At 57.7% G+C, this 25,081-nt stretch overlaps 3 protein-coding genes across 8 annotated transcripts; 1 reads left to right on the top strand and 2 right to left on the bottom strand.

The window, feature by feature from the left end:
* Positions 1-766: 766 nt before the first annotated feature.
* IGFALS (insulin like growth factor binding protein acid labile subunit) lies at positions 767-3,879 on the bottom strand. The gene is made up of 2 exons (XM_068699674.1): positions 3,725-3,879; positions 767-3,146 (listed from the first exon to the last, which is right to left on the bottom strand). Exons 1-2 carry the CDS (start codon positions 3,738-3,740, stop codon positions 1,336-1,338), a joined length of 1,827 nt encoding a protein of 608 aa, XP_068555775.1. The 5' UTR covers positions 3,741-3,879; the 3' UTR covers positions 767-1,335.
* On the top strand, positions 3,854-21,792 carry CCDC78 (coiled-coil domain containing 78). Of its 4 annotated transcripts, XM_068699675.1 has the most exons (17): positions 3,854-3,971; positions 8,110-8,374; positions 8,610-8,741; positions 9,261-9,347; positions 9,565-9,744; positions 12,297-12,389; positions 12,937-13,110; positions 13,199-13,249; positions 13,895-13,983; positions 14,376-14,454; positions 14,791-14,916; positions 15,918-16,120; positions 16,727-16,898; positions 17,341-17,384; positions 18,987-19,053; positions 19,933-20,033; positions 20,730-21,792. In XM_068699675.1, the coding sequence occupies exons 2-17, from the start codon at positions 8,297-8,299 to the stop codon at positions 20,854-20,856; spliced, it is 1,803 nt and encodes a 600-aa protein (XP_068555776.1). In that variant the 5' UTR covers positions 3,854-3,971; positions 8,110-8,296; the 3' UTR covers positions 20,857-21,792. The 4 variants fall into 4 exon arrangements, 3 of the variants coding, with proteins under 3 accessions (XP_068555776.1, XP_068555778.1, XP_068555777.1); XM_068699677.1 differs by lacking the exon at positions 14,791-14,916; XM_068699676.1 differs by lacking the exon at positions 12,297-12,389.
* Positions 21,536-23,610, bottom strand: ANTKMT (adenine nucleotide translocase lysine methyltransferase). 3 transcript variants are annotated; one of them, XM_068699696.1, is made up of 5 exons: positions 23,408-23,608; positions 23,196-23,300; positions 22,807-22,947; positions 22,390-22,440; positions 21,536-21,991 (listed from the first exon to the last, which is right to left on the bottom strand). In XM_068699696.1, exons 1-5 carry the CDS (start codon positions 23,567-23,569, stop codon positions 21,755-21,757), a joined length of 696 nt encoding a protein of 231 aa, XP_068555797.1. In that variant the 5' UTR covers positions 23,570-23,608; the 3' UTR covers positions 21,536-21,754. The 3 variants fall into 3 exon arrangements, with proteins under 3 accessions (XP_068555797.1, XP_068555799.1, XP_068555798.1); XM_068699698.1 differs by lacking the exon at positions 22,807-22,947 and having other exon boundaries at positions 23,408-23,610; XM_068699697.1 differs by lacking the exon at positions 22,390-22,440 and having other exon boundaries at positions 23,408-23,609.
* Positions 23,611-25,081: the final 1,471 nt, after the last annotated feature.

The following is a 25,081-nucleotide window of genomic DNA, read 5'->3' on the forward strand; positions in this document are numbered from 1 at the left end:
TTTCCTTGGTGGGGTTCAGCTGTGCCTTTCCTCCTCCATGCCAGCTTCTGGATCCTGCCAGTCCCTTGTCTGGTTGAAAACTGGCCCCTGCAATCCTCTGGCTGCAGCAAGGATGCTGCATTCTCTACACCCCTGGCACAGGTGGGGCTCCTCCAGCTCCTGGTGGCTCCCGGCTCACTGCTCTGGCCGTGCTGTCTCCCGAGCATCTGTCCCTGCTCGTGCTGCACCCACCGTTAGGACTCGCACCAGGTTAGGCTTCCCAAATTGCACCTTTCCTGGAAGCCTTGCCTGACCTTTGCTCGCTGATCCAGGATTTGGAGAGCGGGGCTGTTCCCTCGGCCGGACACCTCCTGGCCCGTGACACCCGTGTGCCCCTGCCCCGTCCTGCACTAAACCCACTGCGTCCTCGTGGCTCTCAGCATGCAGGGAGCTGGTGGCAGCGATCCTCAGATCCTCACAGCGCAGGAGGAGCCTGCAGTGCAAATCCTGCTCCACAGCAACGCTGCGTGGAAGGGATTGGAGCTGTGGCTGCTGGCTGAGCACGCAGGCAGGGATTTTGGGCCACTGAGCCTGGTCCTGGTCCTTCATGGCCTCTCATCCTGCAGAAAGCTCGCTGCAAGCCCCGCTGGGCTCTGGGGACGTGGGGAGCCTGCAGCACCCGCGCTCCCGGGCTGAGCTGGGCTGCCTGCGAGCCCCGAGGGGCTCTGATAAGAAGCCCTGGCTGGGTGCGGCACGTGCTTTGGAAAAAACATACTTACAAGACGGGTTGCGATAGCTCCAAAGGTTTATTTGTCTGCTTGCGATTTATCGGGTAAGTGACACGTGTGTGTGTGTGGCTTTCTGTACCCCGCCTGCATCGGCCGTGGCAAGGGGCTCTCAAAGCGAGCCCTCCGCCCCCTTCCCCAAGCCGACAGGGGAGCTCAACGGGGAATTTGGGATTTCTGTTTTTCCCTTAAGCCTACCCGGGGCGGAGGTGACCCCGTGGGCTGGGTTCTAGTGCTGATTTTCTGACACACAGGGTCCTGCTGGTGGATGGGGCTGGAGGGGGAGATGCTGGGGGCCCTGGGTGAGGTGTGGGGGCTCAGGGAGGTTGGGTGCTGCCCGCCGGTGGGGACAGGGTGAAGCCACCCGACCTCCCGCTTTGTGTCAGGAGCGTGCTTTGCTCTGTCCTGGCGGTGGGTGCTGGTCTCTAAACACCTCCAGACTCAAAGACTTTGGTTCGTGGAGCCAGTGCCTGTCCCCCCCCCTCGCCTTCCCCAGGTCCAGGACACAGCGGTGGAGCCGTCGCTCCCGGCACTGCCCCGGTGAGCCCGGCACGGCGGGGACGGGCGCGTGTCAGCAGTGGGCAAAGCTGTCCTCACTGGTGTCGCGGAGGTCCAGGCCTGCGAGGCCGGGGGGGTGGCGGCAGGTGAGGTTGTTGTAGGTGTAGACGGGGACGTGGGAGTCGTCCCCCTCGGCCACGGACTGCACGAAGCGCGGGACCACCGCGGGGTGCCGCAGGGAGAAGTCCCGCAGCCCCTTCAGCGAGCAGTTGCAGTGCCAGTTGTTCCCCCCCAGCCACAGCTGCTCCAGGGCGAAGGAAGGGCAGAGGAAGCCCACCGAGAAGGTCTCCAGGGAGTTGTTGCTCAGGCTGAGGTACCGCAGGTTGGCCAGGGGGGAGATGACGGCGTTGTCCAGCGTCTCCAGCTGGTTATGGGAGAGGTCGAGCCAGAAAAGTCTCTGGAGCGGGCTGAAGGCGTCCTGCGAGACGTCCAGGAGCTGGTTGGAGGAGAGGAAGAGGTACTCCAGGTTGCTCAGACCCACGAAGAGCTGGGAGGAGAGGTGGCTCAGCCTGTTGTGCTTCAGGTCGAGCTCCAGGAGCTCGTGCAGTTCGCTGAAGCTCCGGTCCTCGATGACGGCCACGGCGTTGTGCTGCAGGAAGAGGCGCCGCAGGCTGGAGAGGCCGGAGAAGGTCCCGGCCCTGATCCTGCCCAGGCAGCTGTGCTCCAGGTGGAGGCTGTGCAGCTTGGCGACCCCCTTGAAGACGAAATCGGGGAGGGATTTGATGCAGTTGGCAGACAGGTGCATCACCGCCACGTTGTAGAGCCCGAGGAACGCCCCGACCCTGATGTCCTGCAGCTGGTTGTTGTTGAGGCTCAGCACCTCCAGCTGGCCCAGCCCCTCGAAGGTCCTTTCAGCCAGGCTCCGGATCCTGTTGTGGCCCAGCTGCAGCTCCTCCAGGAACTGGAGGTCTTTGAAAGTCCTGGGCCGCAGGCTGCTGATGGAGTTGGTGGACAAGCGTAGGACGTGCAGGCTCAGGAGGCCCAGAAACGTGTCCTCGAAGAGCGAGACGAGGCGGTTGTGGGACAGATCCAGCCACCGGAGGGACTTCATGCCCATGAAGGCGCGGGGTGCGATGGCGTTGATCTGGTTGTGGTTCAGGTAAAGCTTCTGCAGCTTCTGCAGCTTGACGAAGATGTTGATTTTGATGCCCTTGAGCGCGTTCCCGCTCAGGTCCAGCTCCTTCAGCTCCGTGAGGCTGCAGAAGAGCTGGTGCTGCAGGTAGGGGAGCTTGTTCCCCGCCAGGATCAGCTCCCTCAGGTTGGGCAGGTCATGGAAAACCTTGTCGGGCAGCACAACCAGCGAGTTCCAGCCCAGGTTCAGGTACCACAGGTTGGAGAGCCCGGCAAACAGCCCTTCCTCCACCTTGCTGAAGAAGTTGTTGTTGAGGCTGAGGGAGACGAGGTTCTGGGTGTGCAGGAAGGTGTGGGGCGCCAAGTGCTTGAGGCGGTTGCGCTCGAGGTGGAGGTGGTAGAGGCTGCGCAGCCCGTGGAAGGCGTGCTGCTCCACGGCGGCCAGCTGGCTGCTCTGCAGGTCCAGGAAATCCAACCCCGAGAGGTTCCTGAAGGCCGCGGCCGGCAGCTGGGTGAAGTTGTTGCCGTCCAGCCAGAGGGCTTTGGCGTTGGCGGGGACGTCCTCGGGGAGCTGCGTCAGGTTGCGGCCGCTGCAGAAGACGTTGAGCTCCTCACTGTAGTCGTCCAGGCTGCAGGCGCAGGGGCTGGGGCAGCGCAGGGGCTCCGCGGGCTCCTTGGGGACGTCCCCATCGTGGGGCTGCGACGCGGCGGCCAACAGCAGGGCCAGGGGCAGCAGGAGCGGGGCCCTGCCCGCTGCGGGGCACGGAGGGAAGGGAGACCGTGAGCGGGGCGAGCGCGGGGTGGAGACCCCCGCGTGCAGGGCGATGGGTGCTGGAGGGGACGACGCAGGACTGGGGGACCTGAGAGCCTTGGGCTGTGCCGCCGTGGTGTGGCACATGTCACCTGGCAGCACCACGGGGCAGGGATGCCTGCTGGCACCGGTGTCCCGCAGGGGACGGCGGCCACTGGTGTCCCCCTGCCCAGGGGCTGGCTGGTCCCAGCCCATGCATGCGCAGTGCTGTGTCCCGAGTCCCCCCCCTCTGTGCCCTCCTGGATCTCTGTCCCTATGTCACAGCAGTGGCTTCTTCCTTCCCCCAGAAAGGCCAGCAACAGCGCTCCTCGTCCCCTCGCCTCCTTCCTCCCCAAATTCACAGAGGGCTCTGCGTCACCGCGCCCCAGAAGGCACAGGAGCTTCCCGCCTGAGTATTGAGCAGCAGAAAGCGAGGGGGGATAAAAAAGTCACCGGCAGCCACCCGGCAAAGTCCCAGCAGGGTTTGGCCTCTCCCCCCACCCCGGCGCCCCCTCGCCCTGCCCGGCTCCCTGTGCCTTACCTCTGCCTGCGCTCATGGTGGCGGGCGGCTCCGTGCGCGCTCCCGGCCCCCGCGCAGGGATGGAGCAACCACCTTGACGCCCGTCCAGCGCCCGCCGCTGGCCTTAACCCTGCCGCTGCTGGGCTCGGCCACGGCCGGAGAGAGAAGGGACAGGCACAGGGCTTCTCCCCCTGCTCCGTGGCGGTGTTTGTCCCAGCTGCAGGGGCACACGGAGACGTCTGCGGGAGCACCGAGACCAGGAGCCAAGGTGAAACGCCGGGAGCTGGTCCTGGGGGACGATGCTCCTGCTGGGATGGGGTTTGGGTGGGAGGTGAGGAGAGGCAGAAGGACGAGGGCACCTTGTGGGGTGGCTGTGGCTGTGCCCCAGGCTCCTGCAGGGTCCCCACCGGGTGGCACCAACCCTTTGCTGAGGGTGCTGGTGGGGTGAGCACGGTGCCAGACCCGTGTCCCGGTGGCACAAAGTGGCCGTGCTGGGGGCACAAAGGGCACTCAGCGTGGGCTGTCCCCACAGCCCGGGCACTGCGGTGTGGTGCAGTGCATGAAGAGGCCACCAGAAGGGCTCGCTCCTTCCTTCACGTAGGGGGCTTTGTGCTGGGGGGTTCCCATCAATGTCCCTTCCCCATAGTGCTGGAGGGAATGGAAAATGCTCCAGTGGGAGCTTTTCTCCTCGTCAGGGTCCTGGTTTGCACCTCGGTGATGCACAAATTCCCCAGCTCTGCGTGTCCGTGCGGAGAGCCGAGGGCTGGCAGCGGGAAGCAAAGCCAGCCCCGAGCCCGCGATGTCCCCGTGGGTGCTGGTGGCAGCGCTCCCCTGCCGGAGCCACCTGGCAGCTCCCCAGGTCCGTGGGGAAGCTCTGACCCCGTCCTGTATCCCAGGTCATTTTCCCCACCTGCCTGCGTCCAATGTGGCTTCCGAAGAATTCTTTACCAATTTCCAGGAAAAAAAAAAAAAAAAAAAAAAAAAAGGTCGCTGGTGCCCAAGCTGGAGGAGCCCCGTTGGCTCCCCGGTATCAGCCACACGATGAACCCAGGCCCCCGCTCGCCCTTCAGCTCCTGCAGCTTGCCTCGTGCCAGTCCCTGGGGACGAGGACGGGGACGATGCGGGGATGATACGGGGACAGTGATGCTGTGCAGCCGGGCTGGCGGGGGGTCTGTCCCTGCTGCCACCTCTCCATCCCCACAGAGCACACCTTGTCCTCCCCTGGCTCGCAGGGGACTTCTCAGGTCCCCGTTCTTTAATTTTGGCAGAGGGTTGAAACGGTGGAAAACCGGGGAGCGTGCCCATGGGAACAAGTGTCAGGGTGAGCGAGCGAGGGATGCCGGCGGCTCTTTGCTCAACGCGATCGGACTTTGCAGCCCGGCTAAATGAGAAATGTTTTTCCCGTTTCTTTTTGGCCCGCAGCAGCGCTCTCCTCCCCCTCTATTTTAATCTTCTATTCTGGGAAATTATAGATCCGAAGGGAGAAGCGGGCGATGGAGCCCGGCGCCCCCACCGCCGGGCGCTAAGCACATATTGACACAAGGCGGAATCAATGGGGGAGCCACAAACAGCTGAACCAGCACGGCCCCGCCGGCCAAAACCCACAAAACCCACGGGGTAAATTTTAAAAGCAGCCGCTGGGAAGGTGAGGCCGGGCTCAGAGAGCCTCTCGCTGGGCAAACAGCAAACAAACGGCGATGGGGAAAGCAGCAGCCCCTTTCCCACGCTGTCCTCAGGCCCTCGTCCCCCAAATCCTCCCGGGATGCTGGGGACCCCAGGGCCGGAGGGGCTCGGTGCCACCGTGGGGACTTGGCTGGGGGTCCCCAGTGCCACAGCCCCCTCCTGCCGGCACCGTGGCTCTTGGTGTGCTCAGGCAGGACCAAAGTCCTGCCCTGGTTGCTATGGAGAGGGCTGTAAGGGTATTAGGGCGAGCAGCGAAATCACCAAAAAAAGCACTTTTGGACTTATTTCAGCTCTCAGGAATCGTTGCCCACCCCCAGCCCCTTTCCCTGCCCACCCTGGGGTCCCAGCCTGGGGTCCCCTGGGGTGGGACGCTGCAGCCTGGGGCGTGCAGGCCCATACTGGTGGCACTGGTGGGGCACTGGTGGGACACTGGTGAGGCACTGGGGGCACAAGAGGGGCGCAGGGCCTCCGGCCGCCAGGGGGCACAACAACAACACCGCCTCCACCCGGAAGTGCCCCCGCGCCCGTTGCTATGGAAACGCGGCGCGGCCTGGTCAGGCCTGGCCCTGCAGGAGGAGGCCGCGGGAGGCCCCGAGCCCGGTGCTCGGTACTCGGAGCCCTCCCGGCGCACCCCGTGCTGCCAGGGCCGGCGGTGTGGTGTCCGAGGCCTGCCCCAGTTCCCCCTTGAGCTGTTTTAGAGCCATGTCCAGGTGCAGGCTTGTTTGACCTCCTCCATGTGCCTCGCGCTCTGGAGCGAAGGGAAAACTCGGCGCAGAGTTACCATTTCTGCCCTTTGTGGGTTAATAAAGCACGCCTGGGTTTCGTGGGTTTGTTGTCATTCTTTATTTGGTGGTTGGTTTTCGCTGGATACAGGTTTTGAGTTGCAATGACAGAGCAAAGCCAGCCTTGCCTACCCCTGTGCCACCGGTGCTGTGAGGACAGCGTCTGTCCTTCATCTTTCCAAACCAGGGGAAAAAAAACATCACAGCTGTGTCTGGTGTGGGTGCAGCACCCAGCACCAAGGTGGCTTTGCTCTGAGCTGGGCCCTCCAGCCAGCATAGGTCCATAAATAACACCATGCGTCTTAATTAGCCTCACCGTGCCGTGACGAGCCAAGCGAAGGCTGGCAGGTGGAGCAGGCGCCCCTCAGGAGCCATCCTGCTGCGTGTCCCTGTGCCAGCGTGGGCCCTGGCCACACGTGGGCCCCCGCCTGTGCCGGGCATTGCAGCCCCGCTCCTCTCCCCGGCGTGCCCGAGCGCCCGCTGCCTGCTTCCCAGCACTCTGGCGCTGTGGGCGTGTGTGAATTTGGCTTTCTGCTCGGCAGTGGGTGTGAAAAGACTGTGAATTCTCATCCCCGCTTTCATTACCTTAATAAAATTACTTCGGGGCTATTCTGTTCTTTTGCAGAAAAATAAGTTGTTAGCTGCATGTTTCGTTAGTTTCTCCTTCCCCTAAGCCCCCAGAGGGCTCTGCCGCTGGGTCACACATCCGCGGCCATTCATGAAATCCACTTTGAGGTGCTAGAGGATCTTTGACAGCAGCCAGGACCAGATGCCACTGGTGAGGAGCTGGTGAACGATGCTTGGCATCGTGCTTGTATCAGGATGGGCCCTCTCCCTCGGCCATAAATTTAGCTTAGCTACTAACAAGTTATTCAGAGCTGTGGTCTTTATGGATGTTGTATCATCGATGCTTTTCTTAAGAGACAATTTCTTACCTAAACTCGCCTGCTCTACAGAAATAGAGATAATAAGCCTGAAATTAGATGAAAAAACAGCATTTGTTTTATCCCCTGACTGCCATCCCCCAAGTTTTTCCAGCGTTACCACTGTGCCTTACACTCTCTGTAACCCTCGCTTGTGTGTCAGGGGCTCTGTTCAAGCACTTGTAGCTTCGTGCACCCTTGGGAGATATCCCAGTTGTGCCTGGAAGGTTGCCAGCTGGATTCGGCGATGCAGTGTGGACCGGCACAGTCCAGGTTTAGCCCTGTCTGGGCCCATCAGGGTTCAGCGCGCCTCTAACCATGAGCTAACGTTGACAAATGGGCTGCTGCAAATTCCTCCGAGTCTGCAGCAAGTCAAAGTCCAGCTGCGGCTGTAAGGGGGGCAGCTCCTCCTCGGGGAGCTGCTAGCACTGCTCGATTTAGGGAGCTTCTTCCTGTGTCCTCGGCTGTTGCTCGCAGCACACAGCTAGCTTTTGTAGCAGTTTCTTTCAGTGTGCGTTTTGCTTTAAAATTTGCATTTTTCAACATTGCATCTCACTGATAAATTTGGGAAGGTCTTCCCTGTCACCAGCTGTAGCTCGGTCAGAGCTGACAGATCCTGATCCCCTTTGGGCAGCTCACTGGCCTTTCATAATTGTGTGCTGTCCTTCCTAGGTGACACAAGAGATACAAGTACTGTAGAGATAAGACAAAAATGCAGGGAAGCAAGCTGATGCTAGATGCTACAGGACAGTCTCGGGACAGATGGCTGGCTTAAAGGCCTGAGTTGTGAAACTGAGATCCAGATCTGAAATCCCGTAAAGATCCCTATGGTAGAGACGGAAGCCATCCCTTCAGAGTGGCTTTGGGTTTGTAACAAATACAAACGAAGCAGCATCTCCTCACTGCCAGCATTACCTCGCTTGTGGTGTCTGCTAAGCTCCTCACTTGAGTATCTGACCCGTGCTGTCTTAGGAACACAGATACCTCCTGACCCCTGACATTTCTTCTGCTCTAACAGCCCCAGGGCTGGCTGCAATACTTGGCTCCACCTCAGATCGAGGTGGATGCTGCACCCTCTAGCAACCAAAGTTGATAGCAACATCGCTTGTGCTGGACCTAGAGGGGAAAGTCGCTGCCGCAGAGATCCTTAGGCCCTGCCTTTGCTCTTCAGTCTCCCTAGCCTGCGAGCACTGAGTCTCCTGCACATGGATTTTGGAAGCGTTGCAGAGAAGGAGAGTGTAAATGCTCTGACAGAACAGGTGCAGCATCTCGCTAACAAAAATGTGAGTATGAAGGTCTGCGGCCCCTTCCTGGGTCACTGGACCAGTGCTCTGCAAATGAAATCCTAACCACAGGAGGAAAATGGCAGCTGAAAATCCCATCTGCTATCTGTTAAAGCTCCGAGAAGCTGCATTTCCTTGCTGGATATGCTGTGCTCTTCTCTTCCATCAGCACGGTGACAGGAGAGGAGAGCTCTGCTCTCTGGCACTGGCTGTCGGAGCTGTTTTGTGTCTCTAGGTGCAGCTGCAGGATAGGAATGAGAGGCTGTACATGGGGCCTGGAGACCTGCAGGAGAGGATGGGGACGCTGGCTGGCTCCAAACCAGATTTGTCAGCCAGAATGGTCTTCAGTGAAGAGGAAAAACTGAAGGTAAAAGAGATACTTGGGGAGTTGGAGAGAACTGAGCCATGAAGCTGTATGAGCCCGATAGATCTGCAGTGAAAAATCTGGTGGGAAATGTTGGGGCCTCTTTCCAGAGGTGTATGTGTTTCCAAAACCCAGGCTCCTCCGTTTGCTCCCTGGAGGTGTTTAGGCTGGAATAAGCTCAGATTGACTGTGGTCTCACTGGCTTCCCACACCTCTTCCTTCTGAAAGAGGCCAGGACCTCAGGATTGATTCTCTTTAGCTTTTCCTCTTTGAGGGTTGTGTCTTTGCCTTCTTATTTGGTGTGTCTGTGGGACAGGATGCTTCAGTGGCAAAAAAACGCAGTGCTGGGAGCTGATCTCGGCTCTCAGCAGTGTTCCTCTTCTGCTAGCGCTCAGGTAAAAGGTGCAACTGTGGGTCCTTTCAGCACCTCTGGGCTCTAATTCCCTGCTGCAATCTGTTAAGATAATGTGCTGGCCTCAGAGTCAGTCCATGACCTTTTTATAACGTCCTTTCTCTCCCTAGATTTCCAAAGAACTCATTGATCTCCAGATTGAGACAAACAAAATGAAGGAGCAGTATGAGACAGAGAACTTTGAACTGAAAAATATGGTATGCAAAAGGTTTCAGCTCTGCCAGATACCTTTATCCAGGATCTTTTCTTGTTTGGCACACTTGCTTTTCTTTAGCAAGAGTCGTGAATTACCCCCATTGCCCAGATACTTGAGAAATTCATGTGAAACTCATCTCCCTTCATGCTAGAGCCTGTTTGAACAAATAAATGCTTTGTTATAGCTGCTGGTCTAATTCTGCTGCCCCCCCTCTGCAGATCTTGTCCCTGGAGAACCGTGTGCTGGAGCTGGAGCTCCACAGTGAGAAAGTCACCGGGGAGCGGGACGCCTTGCGGGACCGGCTGCGCATGCTGGAGACCAGCCGTAAGGAGCTGGCGGACGAGTACATCATTCTGAAGAGCAATTACCTGGCCCTGGGCAAAGAGCTCGACCAGGAGGTGAGACAACTTCCCAATCTAAAGTTGCCTTTGGGTTGCTTACCAAGCCAGGAGCAGCGCTGTGCCCATCCTGCCCTGTGACTGCGCTCCTGTTAGCGGAGTCTTCCCTTTTCCCCTTACCCTACATCCCCACCCCAAGCCATGCAAAGAGAAGGGCGTTGCAGGTCTGGTCTGGGTGCATGTTTCAGGTCCCTCTGGACTGCCAGCACGCTTTGTTTCCCTTTTTTTTTCTGCATGGCTTGCACAGGCTGCACGGGAACGGATTTGTAGTCTGTCTCATCTCACTTGGTGGCAGGAAGGGGCCTAGAAGTTTTTGAAGTTGACAAGTTTATAAAACCACTAAATATAATCAAGTTTCTGATTGTCCCTTAAAATGCAGTGAATTTCCTGGTGACTATTAAATTAGTGATGATTAACTAAAGTCTTTTGCATCCCAGAATTGTGCATTCCTTTGGCAAGAATAGCTACTGTAATAGACCTTCCCCACTTCCCTCCCTCTCCCCCCTCCCACTTCTCCTTCTCTTTGAATTGGATCGGATGACTGACACACTCCTGCCTCCCTCCTCGGCAGATATTTCAGCTGGTTCAGCCAAATGACCTAGTTTACCGTGCTGGCCCTGTGATGGGAAGATGTGGGGCACACTAGTTTATACAGGATTGACACGAAATGTCACCCCACAACTGGAAAAGCCCCACCAAGTGCATTTGTCTGTGTCTGTCCAGTCTCTCTGTATGATGAGCATCAGGTAGAGCTCAAGTAGGGGAGGATACAAGGTCACGACCATCTGGTTGCCAATCGATGAATTAGGGACTTGTGAAGTGACCCGTTCACACGGACGTGGCAGTGAGTGGGGTACGGCTCCCAGCTGGCTCCAGCTGGGAAGTGAAAAGCCAATTTCAACTCCTCTGTGGCACCTTGCAGCTGGGATGCACACAGGGCGCACTCACGTGCTATTATTTGTCATAAGCTGAGAAACTGCTCATGAGGAAGCCAGCTCGGCTGCTCACAGGGTGTGAACCCACCCTCCAGCCCCTGCTGCCCCGGGAGCACGAGGCAGAGCGCATGCCACTGCCTGCCAGCACGCTGCTGAGACAGAGCTCACGGAGCTCCTCGGCTCACGGAGGAGCAGCTCAGCGTTCAGCCATCTCTCTGGCTTCTTGTCCCCAAGGGGGTGCAGTGTGTTAGTCAAAAATCGGATTTTCAGGCTGCTGACATCCCGGAATGATGGTTTTAAGGGGTTAGCGGTAATAATGCGCTGTTTTCACGTGGATCCTGGAGCATTTCAGAGAAAAGCGAGACACGTGGAGTAAGGTACATGCTCGGATAGCAGCCTGGAGCAGGGATCAGAAGCCAAAGGTGAAATCCTCGGGTGTAATCGGTAGGGTGAGGACTTTACCCCGGTGTCTTGGCTCTGACTGCTGAATATCCCTGCCTGAAGCGAAAGAGACTCCAACTTGGCAGCCTGGGGCTTGTGGCGGCATGGGCCTCTTGCTCATTATTTTCCCAGTGCGGACTTTCCCAAAGGAAATGGCAAAAGCAGCCTGCGGTTCTGCCCCCTCCCCTTCCCCGGAGCTCTTCGCGGGACACAATGAACCTTTTACACATTCCCAATTACAAGTGCTACTTGTGACCTTGCCAATATGTTGTCATGGCTGCTTGGCGCAGAAGCAGCTCCGCGAGCTCATTCATGGTCCCTTGTAGGGAACAGTTAGAGTCTCGGAATTGTTACAGCCCCCATTGTACGCCGCGATTCACAAATCGCCCTGGGTCTGTCCCAGGCGCAGGAGAGCGGCCGCGTTGGCCTTTCCCGTCCCTGGGGAAGTGCCTTGCAGGAGATGCCAGCCCGACACTTTGTGCCTGTTTTCTAACACGCTGTAAATTCTTCCTTTTCAGGACCCTGACCTTTCCTCAACTCTCCGTTTCCTCCTGCTCTTTTGTTCGGGGGGCTCGCAGGGCCCACAGCGGTGCTACAAAGCGAGGCCGGCGCGGGGAACCCAAGCAACCCAGGACCAGTCCCATGCCGGGGTTTTCCCTGGAGCAGGGCCAGGACTCGGAGCACATGGGAGGCAGAGAAGCCCATCACAAACCTGGGACTGCCTCTTTCTTTGGCTGGCCAAAAAAAAAAAAAAAAAAAAAGAAAAGAAAAAGCAAAAGCTGGTACTTCTGCGCTTGTGTGACCCCCTCTGATCAAATTGTCGGCGCTGACAGCTGCAGATGGATCGGTTTCGGTTGGGGAACGAGCAGCCTGTCTCTGCGTAGCTGTCAGTTTTCACAGCTGTATATCTCACCTCTTTGTCAGCCTCTTTTCTCCTCTCCTCTCTCCCTCAGCCCACCCTGTGCTATCTTTTGATAAGCTATTCTCTACACGGATGACTCAGATGACCTCTGCCTCCCATCCTCCCGATTCACTGCCATGGTAACAATTACTCAAGCTTGTCCCCAGTCATAAACTCCATCAAAGCTTTGTTATCTACATAGAAACCCTCCCGTGAGACATGAATTCCCCCAGTGTTCCTTCCAGATCACCTGTAACAGAGCCTTTCTCATTCAGATCCTCTTTATCTTTTGGAAATGTGTCACTTCGCACCAGTGCTGCTTTGAATCTCGCTGCCTACACGGTGCTGTGGGCTGGCTGCTTCTGGAGGTATGCATTCAGACAAAACTGGAATTAGCTGGGTGGCGTCAGCCGAGATGGATGGATATTTGGCCATTCTCCCTTACATTATGTAGTCCGGAGGCATTGTTTGGGGAAAGACATGCCTAACGTGTTGGGAAGCTGTGCGGAGAGTACAGCGGGGTAAGGAGAGAGCTGTAGGTCAGGATGGAGCGGTGTTGGCAGAGCTGTGCCCAAGGTCGGGCTGGCATCAGGGTGTGCTGGCACCACGATTCCTATCTGAACATGAGCGTGAGGGCGAGACGGGCAGGGAGAGTGAGGTTACGTGTGGATAACGCTGCGTGCCGTGCCTGGCGCCTGGCGGTGATGCTCGCCCTGCATCTCCACGAGAATTAGAAAATCACTGATATCCCTGGACATATAAGAGGGAACTAAAAATAAAACTTGCTTTCAGGAGGGGATGTGAGTGCCTGCTTTGTGTACACACCAGGAGCAGTGGGTACGTGCTGAACAAACAGCGCGCGGAGCTGGAGAGGCAGGATTTCAGATGCTCTTTCCTTCTTGCTTGACCTGGCAGGTCTTGAAGAATGAAGAGCTCAGCCTAGAGCTGCTCAACCTGGCCAATGCCAAGAGCACCCTTCCCGGCACAGGGAGCTACCACCACCTCTCCCACGCCGCAGCCGATGAGCCCTCTGCTGAGCCGGGAAGAGTGCGAGCAGTGGCGCGCCGTGTCTCTGCTCAGAAGGTGAAGGTAAGGACCTCTCTGCCCTGTCCCCAGTCTGAGCTCCTTGGAGAACTGGGGTCTAAAGGTACCTTCTTCTGTCTCTTCTTCAAATCAGCCAGAAGATGCACTCGCCTCTGAACACAAGCAGCAAAACCTGGAAAAAAATGTGAGTGTGTGGGTTCTGCTGTGGGGCCCTTGGGGAAGCAGAGGGGGGAATTTATTTGGAGGGTGGCTGGCAGCTCCTGGTACTAACTTGAGTTTTGTGGATGAGTTAGTGCCTTGGTTTATTTTCTTTTAAGCCATGCAGTTGAGATCAGAATAACTCCTGCCTCGTGCAGGGCAACATGTGGTTCCCTCAGTCAGTGCCCACTGGAGAGAAGAGGCAGGAGTTTAAAATCAACAAGTGCAGGGGATGCTTGGTTATTTTCTTCTTGCTGAAGCTTGAAATAGATGAGGGTGATAAGCACCCAAAAATGAGAGCACAAGAGATATTTCCTGCCTTGTTTCCATCTGCAGCCTGTGTGGTACCAGCTTGGGCTCCACCACCAGCTCCTGATGAGAATCTGACTGTCAGAGTGAGAATCTCACTTGGAGGAGCGACACGTGTGCCCCTCCACGTGCCCTTTCTCCAAATCAAATGCCATTTCTGGCATGTTGCAGAGCACTGGTCACTAAACCCATCCTTTCCCCTGTGTTTCCCATACCGGCTGGATTTGGGCTAGCTGGAGGCTCTCCTCACCTTCTCCCTCTTGAAGAATCCTTCTGTTTATGTCAGCCCTCGATCTCATCTTCCTGTTCGCTTGTCCCTCAGTTGCTTGGAAACCAGGATCGCATAAAAGTGGAGATTGAAAATCTGAAGAAAACCTATGATTCGCAGCAGCAGAAGCTGGAAGAGCAAGTGTGAGTGTTTGAGGCACACGCATCCTTCTCTTACCCAGCTGGGCATTTTGGGGTCTCACTGCAGCTGGATGTGATCCTGGCGAACAGGAGTGGAGGCAGCCTCCCTTTGGTAGGGTATGGGGTGGCAAATGACTGTTATAAGCAAGGCCTGGAAGTAAAAGCTGATGTTTTTGAGGATCTTAAGAGCGTTAGATGTCTCCTTAAAAGTCTGTTTAGGTACAAAACTGGCTTTGAAAATCCGTGGTCAATGTGTGGCAGAGCTGCTCAATGTGTAAGCAGCCGCTTAGAGATTTCTGTCATTAGTAGTGGTTTCCTTCTCAAAGCTGGAGGTATCGGGTCTGCAGAGACGTTTGGGGGTTTGAAATAAACGTGCCTTCTCCCTGTGTGCACAGGATCGCCGTGGGGAAGGAGCTGCAGGAGGCAAAGCGAGCAATTCGGGACACCCAGCGCAAACTGGCAGAGCAGTCAGCAGTAAGGGCAGGCTCCTTCCCTTCCCCTCCCGTGGCTGGGACACGAGGTGCAGTGAGCATAACCTGGTGGGATGTGCTGCTTGCTTGGGGTGGGAGGAATTTTGTTCACTGATGTTACAAAAGAGCTGGAAAAGCCACTTGCAGGGGATTGCAAATGATCAAAGGTAGCAGAGGGATATAGAGTACACATTGCTGGTAAGCTCCTGCGTGAAAACCCAGGCCCTTCCCAACCTCCCTGCTGTAGGGAAACTGAAGTCCCCGTTCCCTATCGAGCATTTTAGTGCCCCTCATTTGGCTGGAGGCTGGGAGCAGCGGTGTGAACGCTGGCTGTGCCTAGGTGCTGCTCACCTCCCGGAGCCAGCTGCAAGAGGTGGAGGCGGAGAACTCCCGGCTGCAGCTGCGTCTGAAGGAGCTCAACGAGCAGTACCGCTCCCGGCTCGCGCAGCACGTCAAGGACTTGGCGGTGGGTACCCCCAGACCCCAGCCTGCAGAGGGCCCTCCTTGCTGACTGCCTGCTGCTGGAACGTGTCTACTCCATCCCCTCCTTGCTGGGCTGCTGGGCAGAGTGGTGCTGGGGCTTGGGGAGCTGTGCTTGCAGCAGGAATCGGTCTTTCTCCTAGCCCAGATTTCCCGTGTGACCACGCAAAACTGTCAGTTTCTGCTGGGACGATCTTCCTTGGTCAGATTACTTGGACAGAAAGATCCTCATATTTACTGTGGCTGCCTTCCAGTTGGCTCCTAATCCCCATTGCCCTGACAACTTCCCTCGGCAGGCCCAGCGGTGCCACTGAGGGTTTTGTTGCCTCCTTGGTTTGCTGCCTCCACAGTGCCCCTGCTGCTGTCCTCAGGGGAAGCTTTGCCAGCCTCTGTGGTCAGCACAGACCCGTGTAACACAAGTGCCTGGGACCTGCAGACCTGCTCTGGGAACAAACAAGCGCCTCTGATGTAGAGTAGGGCCCACAGAGCATGGTGAGGACTCGGCACAAAGCAGGAGATTCAGGCAGGTTCAGGCATGGGTACCTGCTTGCATCCATCAGTGGTGGAAAGAAAACTGTTTCTACCCCCATAGGTAAGCAGTTTTTGGCAAGAACTGCCGTGTCAAGAGGTTAACAATGCAGAAGCATTTTTTACTGTGAAGAAGAGCTTAATTTCTGACAGGGTATCTCCTAACAGAAGGAGCAGGGCACAGCAGAAAGAATACAGGACTAGAGACGTTGGCTCCTGACGCACTCATTTTCCCCTAGATGGGTCCGTGATACAGGGTCACTGACAGCAGTGTGCCTTCTCTGCCTCGAAAGGGGGTTGATGAAAATTAATTAGTCTTCCCTGCTCTTAGAAAATGGAAGATATGCCCTGTTCTGAGTGCTGTCATCACAAATATTCCTGGACCTTCGGTGTGGGAAATGGGTTGCTCGTACAGGGAAAGACTTGAACATTTCTATTTCCTTCTCTGTATGTTTAAAGGATTACATGGACAGCAAATCCAGCGACCGGACAGAGCCCAGCAAAGCCCCAGCTCACATGAAGCACTTTGTGGACAGCATGCTGCAGGACATCAGGGCTTCCTACAAGTCTCGGGAGGAGCAGCTAGCTGGAGCAGCACGTGCCTACAAGAAACGCATGAAAAACCTGGTCAAGAAGCATGAGAACCTGCTGATTGCGTACAGGCAGGGCTAAAACAGGGTCTGGGCTACCTCTGCCTCTTCAGGTCATTGCTAGGGACCTCGTGGAAGTGCCCCATGGTGCTAGCACCCAGCCCCCTTGCTGCAAGGGAGGCAAACGGGGCTCCCAGGTGGAGCTGAGGTCCTGGAGTGCATGCTTATTTCCATACTCCTAACACACCAGGAGCAAGGTATCTCCAGCTACACACCAGGTGCTCTGCATGCACTGGAGCTGCTCTGTGCACAAGTTCCTCCCGTGCAAAATTTAGGGTGAGAGACTGAATCCATGTTGGATGGTGTGGAAATGGAGAGGTGCCACCAACATGTCCTGCTTCCCTGCAGTGTTCCCAGCTCTTCTCCACGGCTCTCTCAGCAGCTTGGGCTGTGGCAAGCAGCAGAAATCTGTGGCTTAAAGGCCACAAATAGGATGAGCTGCCCTCAGCATGCCCAGGAATATTGCACGTGCTGCTGGGCTCTCCCACCTACCCTTTCCAGGTGGCCAGAAGTCAGCAGGTCCCAAGCAAATGGCACTGCCAGCAGCATCAACGCTCAGCACTGTTACTTCACCAAAGGTAAAAAAAGAGTCTAACGCCTCTTGGCATGTTGTTACAGCATGCAGCGAGAGCAGATCCGCTCCTTGGGCAGCAGCGATATGGATTCCGGCCCCGCTGAGCTCCACTTTGCCATCACGGACCCGGAGCTGCAGACAAACACAACCCAGGAGCTAAACCGGCTGCGGGAGAACAAAGCGAAACTGGAGCTGCAGCTACGGGAATTGCAGCAGGTAGTGGCTGCAGCAGTGAAACTGGGTGGGGGGAGTCTCACCGGCAACAGACAGAGCAGTAGGATAGCTCTCCCCATTTCTGAGTGCATCCCCTGAGGGTTTGCTGTGCCTCTGTGACACAGACTAGTGCTTGATCCCGTTCTCACTCGGGGCTGTTCAAGCAGGAGACCACGCTCAGAAGCACACCAGTGAGCTCCACGTCCTCCCAGTGGTTCCGCCTGGGCAGGGACATCTTTCTTGATTTGTGTGAGATGCATTTATTTAAACATTAATGGGGTGGGAGACCTAAACCTTAGGACTGTCCTGCTCATCACTTCCCTGTCAACACTCTTAGTCTTAGACTGCTGGGACACTTGTGCCACTTTCTTCAAAGCGGTGGGGACTGTGGTGAGATTGCAATGTTCTAATGCTTACAGAGGTACCGTTCTTCCTTTGCCTTCAGAAAAAAATGAAAGAAACCTCTGACCTTCAGCCGCCATCTGAGCAGTAAGTCCTGTCTGTTTCTTGGGATATTCAAAATGCTGAGTTCTCCTTGCTGTATGGACTGAGGGGTCTTCTCTGCATTACTTGGAGACAGTAATAAATAGGGAGAAAGAGAGCTGATAGGAACTCATCCGAGAAGAAAAGCCAGCTGTCGTCTCAGTGCAGCATTTCCTGTGGTGAAATGAGTTGGTCATTTGGGCCTTGATCCAAGAAAGCTCTTAAGCACGTTTGATTTAATCATGTTGTTAGTCCCACTGATCTCTTTGGAAGCTGAAGTTAAGCATACAGCTGAGGGCGTTGGTGGATCACAACCCAAGAAACGCCAGAGAAACTACACCAGCTTGGGACAGTCTTGTTTCTCCTCCCTCCCAGCACAGAAGCTGGGCAGGAACCCTCGGTGATCCTGTCCTGACACCACCCTGGGTTCCTGACATGCCATTTATTTTCTCCTTTTGATCAATCTCTTCCCCCCGCTCCATTCTTCTGCTGAAGCTCTACCAGCTGTAACCATGGAGTGGGAGAACAAAGTGTTAAGAGAAATCCAGGCTGGGATTTTTCTGCCTTTTAAAATGTGGTAGCCTAGAAAACATGCCAGGTACTGCAGTAACAGTGCCAAGGAGCTGGTCAGTGCCTGAGCCACTGGATTCCAGCGGAGTCTCTTGGAGAAGAGTTACCAGAGCCTACCACTGGTTCAGATGCTGACAAATAACAGTAATGCTTAAAGAGAGACATTAATTTTCACAGACTCAGCACAGGAGCAGGACAGAGAAGTGGCAGAACCTGAAAACACACAGAAAACACTTCTGTGTGCTGATGGTTTTTACCAGAGCTGTTATCCTGCTGCTCTAAGCAGAGACACAAAGCCTGCTGTAACCACAGTCCTGTAACTATCATCGTGTTCCTTTTTCTCAGATGTGTGGCTTCACTGTTCATTGTTCCCTTAACTTCTGCTCCCATGAAACTTCTTTCAGCCACGATTTTCCGTGTGCCCGGGCTGGGTGACTGCAGCCACCAGAGGGAACTCGCGCGGCCGCAGCAGAGCGGTGCCGTGCTTGAGCACAATGCATTCCTCAGTTCATACAACCAAAATTCCCCGAGCATCAGATGTGACCTGTATTTTGCTCGTTCAGACTGGGACAGAATGGGAAGGACTTTCCCACGGCTGGGCTGCGCAGACAGCTCACCTATCGCACCCAGCGCTCAGGGCGAGCGGGTCTGCGCTCGCACACATGAAAAGCGCCAGCGCTTGGCATTGATCATACCCCGCTCTCCATTTCCATAAAGTTCAGCCTCGCAGTGTCAGGTTAATGACTCTTTCTGCTTGGAGTCCTCTGATGTATGAGTGTTGATGTGAGCTTGGCACAAATCCAGCCATCACAGCGGGAAAGCCAGGTTGGCAGAGGGGCTGTGACTCTCACGCCTGGGCACAGGGACAGCGCTGCGCGCCCCGAAGTTGGGGCCACGGGGATAGAAAAGGTTTGGCGCTCTGTGCTTTATGCTCTGCTGGACACGAAACGCTTCCAGCCTCCGCACAGAGCCGTGCAGCTTGCAGATGGGCTGGCTTTGAAAGTCCGTGCAAGATCAAAATCTGCTTTTCTCTCCTAGGAAGCTGGATGAGGAGGGCTGGGCAGAGGTCAGGAAGCAGCTCCGGGAGTTCACGCACAGCACCCAGGTAAAGGGCCGGAGGAACCCACCTGAAATAAGCTCAGCCTTTGCTCACGTGTCAAAGAGGTGCTGGGTCCTTCTCTGGCCACAGCTGTAACCTTGACCAGCGCTTGACCAAGTGATGCTGAGTACTGAGGCTGTGCTTTCACAGCTCCTGAAAGAAGCAGGCCAGCCCTTACGGCTGCAGGTTGTTGGCCTGTACTGTTCCATGTCTTGTTTCAGCACAAGGATTTAGGTATCTGTGTAACAAACAGGTTTTCGACCTGGTTCAAATGAGAAGTCTGGTTTGAATCTGAATCAGCTTCTCAGTCTGGTTCTCTCAGGGTGCAAAGGTATCTGCACTGCACTCAGGAATGGGGTGGCCCCGAGCTCTCTTCACCCACAACATTGCTCGGCAGCAGCCAGGAGCTTGGAGATGCTCTCTGTGAGCTGGCTTGGCACCGGTGGGCTTTGCTGTCCAGCCCTGATCACAGCAGTGGGGATGCTGGGGAGAAAGGGGATCGCTGGCACAGACTGCCACACCTGGGGCAGTAGAGGAAGGGCTTTGGAAACAGAGCAGAGCTCTTGGGAGGGAAAACTAGATTGGCAGGGGAGGGTTATTGTGTGTCCTGGGGTGGCACAGGTCCTCATGCCTGTGGTCTGCTCAAGGAGAGCTCAACTGGTCAGCACAGCTGGTGGCCAAGAGTGGCTGAGCCTGCTGGAGGCTGGGCTCTTGTCACCAGGCTCCTTTCTCAGAGCACGTCAGTCTCCTGCCTGCCTCTGCAGCTTCGTGCCAAGCTGTGCCAGAGCCAGAGCGTTCAGTCCCTCCTGGCAGAGAGGGGCCGAGCGACTTCCCTCCTGTCTCACAGCACTCCCCAATTTCTCCACGCTTTCCTTGCCCCTCCAGGAGGATTTGGAGAAGGAGAGAAGCCAGCTGCTGACTCGGGCCATCGTGGCAGAAGAGCAGGTGTCGGAGCTGCAGGAGTACGTGGAGAAGCATCTTGCAAGGTGAGGCAGCGGGGTCTCCCTTCACGTGCTCTCTGCTTCCTGCTCCAAGTTTACCTCCCCGGCTAATTGCCAGAGACACGGCGGTGCCCAGCACCCTGCCAGGGCCTGACCTTGCTGCCACCTTCCCACAGCACTGCCCGGCACAGCCGGTGTCACACAGCTCGTCCAGCTGTGCAGGAACTGGCTCCGTGCCTCGCCATGCGTGCTGGGGGGCGCATCTGGCCCATCCTTTGGAGGAGGTAAAGAGAGGGGTTGCCTAAAATCCAACGCCTTCCAGCAAGCCCTGCTCTGCTGCGCTTTCCCACTGGCTTATCGTGCCCTGCAGCAGGGGGAAGGAACAGCTGCTGGGGCAGGGGAGGGCGAGGACAACCAGAGCGCATCTGTCGGAGCCGTGCTCCGGCTCTGCGCCCCACGCAAGGCGCAAATCAGCCCAGCTGGAGCCTTGTGGGCTAGTTGCTGTCATTGCTACCTGGCAGAGGTGACAAGCAGCTTTTCCCAGGGAAAAGGCTGTGGTTTTTCCCTCTGTGGCTGCTCAGATCCCAGTGCAGCTCAGCACCTGTGCTGCCCGGCATCATTAAATGATGAGGTGTGTTTTCAGCGCACAAGCACAGGGCAGAAAGTGTCGGTGTGAGCTGACCACCTCTGTGTGCAGGGCCCTGACCAGGAGGGGATAACGCTGCTGCTCTCCTGCTGCAGGTACAAGCAGGAGATCCTCCGGCTGAGGACGCTCGCTGGCAGCAAGGAACCCCGCACGCTCAGCGCAGGAGCAGCCAATGCTCCCCTGCTGCCCGGATCCAGACGGACCCCCAGCCAGGGACCGTAGCTCTTCCCCGCGGCTCCACAAAGCAGCACGATTGTAGGGAAAAAAAAAAAAAAAGAAACAGTTTAAAAGAAGGGGGCTTTCTGTTCTGCAGGCTGGCTGAGGCTCCTTCCCTGGCCAAGAGCTGGGACGTGCAGCGCAGGGCCCCACGTGGGTGTGCTCAGTCTCAAATTAACGCTACTAAAATGGGACAGGGCAACTGCGCTGTGCCTGGCCCCTGACCCCTCAGCTGTAGGAAGAGTTCTGCAGCTCCCTGAGCACACCACGACGAGGGACACGGGGGCAGCCTCCTGGGCAGCGTTTTGCTGCGTGACTGCAGGGACAGGTCCTTTCTCCTGCCCTTGAGAGCGCTGCCACAGCATTTCTCCCGGGTCAGCCTCGCTCTAAAGGCAAGCTCTGCTCCTGCCTCTGCTCCCTGCTGAGCTTGAAGAGGCCAGGGATGGTTCAAGGTGCACTTGAACGTGGGAAGAAAACCTCTTTTTCTCTGTGTTTGAGTGGAAGAAAGAATGCCACGTAACGTGAGCAGGGCCAAACCAAATCCTGCAGTGGGAGGCAGGCCGGACAGACGGCCGTCCTGTTCCAGCTTCAAAGGGACATCGGGGCACAGCCTGAGGCTGCCCTGGCTCCGGGCAGAAGAAGCCCCCCCTGCGGCTCAAAGGCACAGCAAAAGTCTCGAGGGAAGAACTGTCCAAATGTTTATTTGGAAAAATTATCCAAAAGCACCAATCGGACAGAAAGAGGCACTGGAGATGTAGCCCTTAAATCGTGTGATCGTTCTGGATCTGATTTTCCCTCCCCCAAACTGACCACTCTGGAAAATACAGAGGGACCAAGTCCCCCTTTTTTTTTTTTGGATGGGGTGGGGAAAAAGCCTGGCCAAGCACCGCTCTCTCCCTCCCTCTCACTGCTCTCCTGGGCTGAGCCCACCGGTGGGAGAGGCTCCAGGAGGTGCTGTTACACCGGGTGTCCCTCCGCACCGCACCGCGCGCCGCACCTCCTTCATGTCATAGGCCCAGGCTTGCTCCAGCCCCTGCCCCAGGGTGCTGCTCGGGGTCCACGACGGGAAGGGGAAGCGTCCGGCCACCACGCGAGCCTCATCGGGGAGTTCTGCAAGGAGCTTGGCAGCTAGGGGAGGCTTCTGGGGAGAGACAGACAGCCGAGGGCCTGAGATGTGCCTGGATGGAGCAGCCCTGCCTGGGGACCCTGTCCCACGTGAATTCCTCGGGGCAGTGCCACCGGGGGACATGGGGGAGCTTCTCAGCAGGGCTGGTGGGTCCCAAAAAGCAGCAGCAGCTGAAGGCCCTTCCAAAAAGCAGGGCTGAGACTGGCCCCGTGCATCACTGGGGCCAGGACTAAATGCAAATTTTATTCCAACCTGAGTGACTCTCTGATTTTTCCTTACCTCCAGTCTCTTATTTTTGGTGTTATTTAAAAAAAAAATCTTTGCCAATATTCCAGATTTTCTCTGTTTTCTAAAATCTCCCTCCTAAGCCTGCAGAGGACAGGACAGCAGCACCTCAGCGCAGAGGGACTTACCACGCTGGGAGCCAGGAACACGGTCACGTTGTAGCAATCAGAAAGATTTGCCTTGAAAAAGAAGGAAAAGGGGAATGAAAGAAGCAAAAGGCTCCTAGGGGGGGAAGCGTGGGGGAGCTGCCTGAGTGGCCAAGCGTTTTGCAAGCGGTCCTGTGAACCTCGGGGGGAAGCAAGGATGCCACACAGCGTGTGGGGCAGCGGGCTGCGCTGGGACAGCCGGGACCTGCCTTCAGCATCGTCTTGGTGTCCCCACACCACATTCCCTTGTGGATTTTGCCCGACTGGCAATTATTTTTTTTTTCTGGGGGTACCTGCAGGCAGCTCTAGCAGCGTGTCCATCAGGGCCAGCAGCGCCCAGGCCTCTCCTCAGAGCTCTCACCCTGCCTACGGCCAGCGCTCAGCCCCCGAGGCCGTTACCTTCCACAGGTCCTGCTTCAGGAAGGAGACCTGCCCGTGGCACCCTGCCTTCCGAGCCCGGTACTTGGCGAGCCACAGCAGCCACGGGTTGAGCTCGTAGCCCACGGCTGGCCTGAGCCCTTGCTTATGAGCCTCCAGCACCTGCAGGGAGAGATTTGGGGGCTGAGAGGAGCCCGGGGGCAGGAGCCCCTCACAGGGCACAGCACCCATGGGTGCTGAGGATCCCACTGTGCTCTCAGGGTTTCCTCCCCGGGTTGTCCCACCCTGCTGGATGTCCCCAGGGCCACCCCCGGTGGGTGCTGCCAGCACCCTGCTCCTGGGGATCCCCACACCGGGGGTGCCTTTGTGCTCCCCTCCCTGCCCGTTGCCCTCTCCGGGCCCCCCCTTACGAGCCGTCCGTCCCCCGATCCCAAATCCGCCGTCTTCCCCGAGCGGCCCCGCAGCAGCGCCATCACGTTGGCCACTTGCTGGGCACTGGACGGCATGTAGGGCACCTGGAGGGGGGGACACACACAAAAAGAGCAGGGTGGGGGGGCTCGGTCAGCTCTGCAAAGCGAATGAGGGGGGGGTGTCCCGGGCATGGGGGGGGTCCTGGGGGTACCTGCAGGTGCAGCGGCACCCGGCGGAAACCGGGCATGAGCACGGCGGCCCAGACGGCGTAGGCGGCCAAGCCGGTGGCCGTCGCCAGCTGCAGCAGCCCGCGCCCCCCCAGGGCCTCCCCCCGCAGCTGCCCGGCCAGCTCGTCCAGCGCCTCGGTGTCCATGGCTGCCGGAAGGGGCGGCCCCCCCTGCACCGAGGCCTTCCGCCACCCGGCGTGTGCCGCGGGCACGCTGGGCGCCGTGCCATGGACAGCGGAGTGCCCGGAGTCTGTGTGTGTGTGTGTGTGTGTGTTTTGGGGGGGTGGCTGCTGGCCCCCCCAGCTCCTCGTGGCTGGGGCTGCTGGAAACGGCAGCAGCCGCGTGCGCTTTGCACGCCCGCGCACACTTGGTGCGCCTCGCACGCCCGCGTGCCCCCCCGTGAGCCCACCTGTGGCTTGTCCCCACTGCCACCGGGCTGTGGGAAAATCCCGGTGCTGCCTCCGGGGTCGGTGCCCACCCGCAATTAAAAAAAAAAAGGAACAATAATGAATCAATTAGGGGAACCCGGCGGCACACAGAGGGCAGGCGGCTTCCTGCAGCCCGTGGTTTCCTCCCCTTCTCCCCCGGGGGCTGAGGTTTGCGCGGCTCCTCCAGGAGGACCCGGGAGCTTGGGGACAGCCTGGTGTCCCCGTTATGGGGTGCCTGTGCTCGCCGTGCACCCAGACCACCCCTGGTGTCACTGCAGGTGCAGGGGGTGGTTGCACAAGCACACACGCATAGGCTGCAACCCTAAAAATGTGGGTCTGGGTGCCCAGTGATGCTCACCCCATTAAACCCGTGCACTAGAGCAGTGACGGGGACACGGCGCACCACCGGGACCAACGCTGTCCCTACACACTGCTTTATGCTGGAAAAATTCTCCCAGGGCTGTGTCTCCCCCCTTAACACCAGTGCCCCCCCCCCAAGTGCTGCGTGATGGCCCCCGCGCGGCTGTGGCCAAGTGGGGGCCACGGGGATTTCACCGATTTTCTGCGGCTTGCTGGCAGGTGGGGCCAATTAGTCTGGGAGCGAGCAGAAAATCGGGGGAAACAGGAGCCGGGAGCGAGGGGCCGGGGGTGGCAGCAGCACGGGGAGGAGGAGGAGGAGGAGGATGGTCCCATGGATGCCGGGGAGCCGGTTAATTAACGAAGCAATTCCCACGCAGGGCTGAGCCCCCCCGTGCACGGCCCGGGGAGGTCGGGGGGGGCCGTGTCCCGGTGTGCGGGGCCGAGCAGGTGGCCGTGCGCGGGGAGCAGTTGGGAGCCCCAGCGCCTTTAATCTGCCTCCACCCCGGGCTGCTCCCCCCGCTGGGGCCGCGGCGGCTGCAAAGCGGCTCCGAGCGCCAGGAATTTGTCGCCATGCGCTGGGAAAGCTCCTTCCCACCAGCTGTCGGCAGCGCCGCCGCGAGATCGGGGGGCCGGGGGTCCCAGGGGGCTCGGCTGTGGCTCGGCCCAAGCCAGGGGGCTCCGAGCAGGGCCCTCAGCCCAGGTTGTGGGTTTTTTTTTTGGGGGGGGGGGGTATGTGGTGGTCAGGGCTTCCTTGGGGTCACTGGGCTCACCCGCTCGCTCCATCCTGCTCGGGGCTGGGGCTGGGCCCCTTGGATGCTGCCCTGCGCAGTTGCCCAAACTGCCCTGTGCTGCCTGTTGCCCCCGGCCCAT

This window comes from Anas acuta, chromosome 15, assembly GCF_963932015.1.
Source record: "Anas acuta chromosome 15, bAnaAcu1.1, whole genome shotgun sequence".
Lineage (NCBI taxonomy): Eukaryota > Metazoa > Chordata > Aves > Anseriformes > Anatidae > Anas > Anas acuta.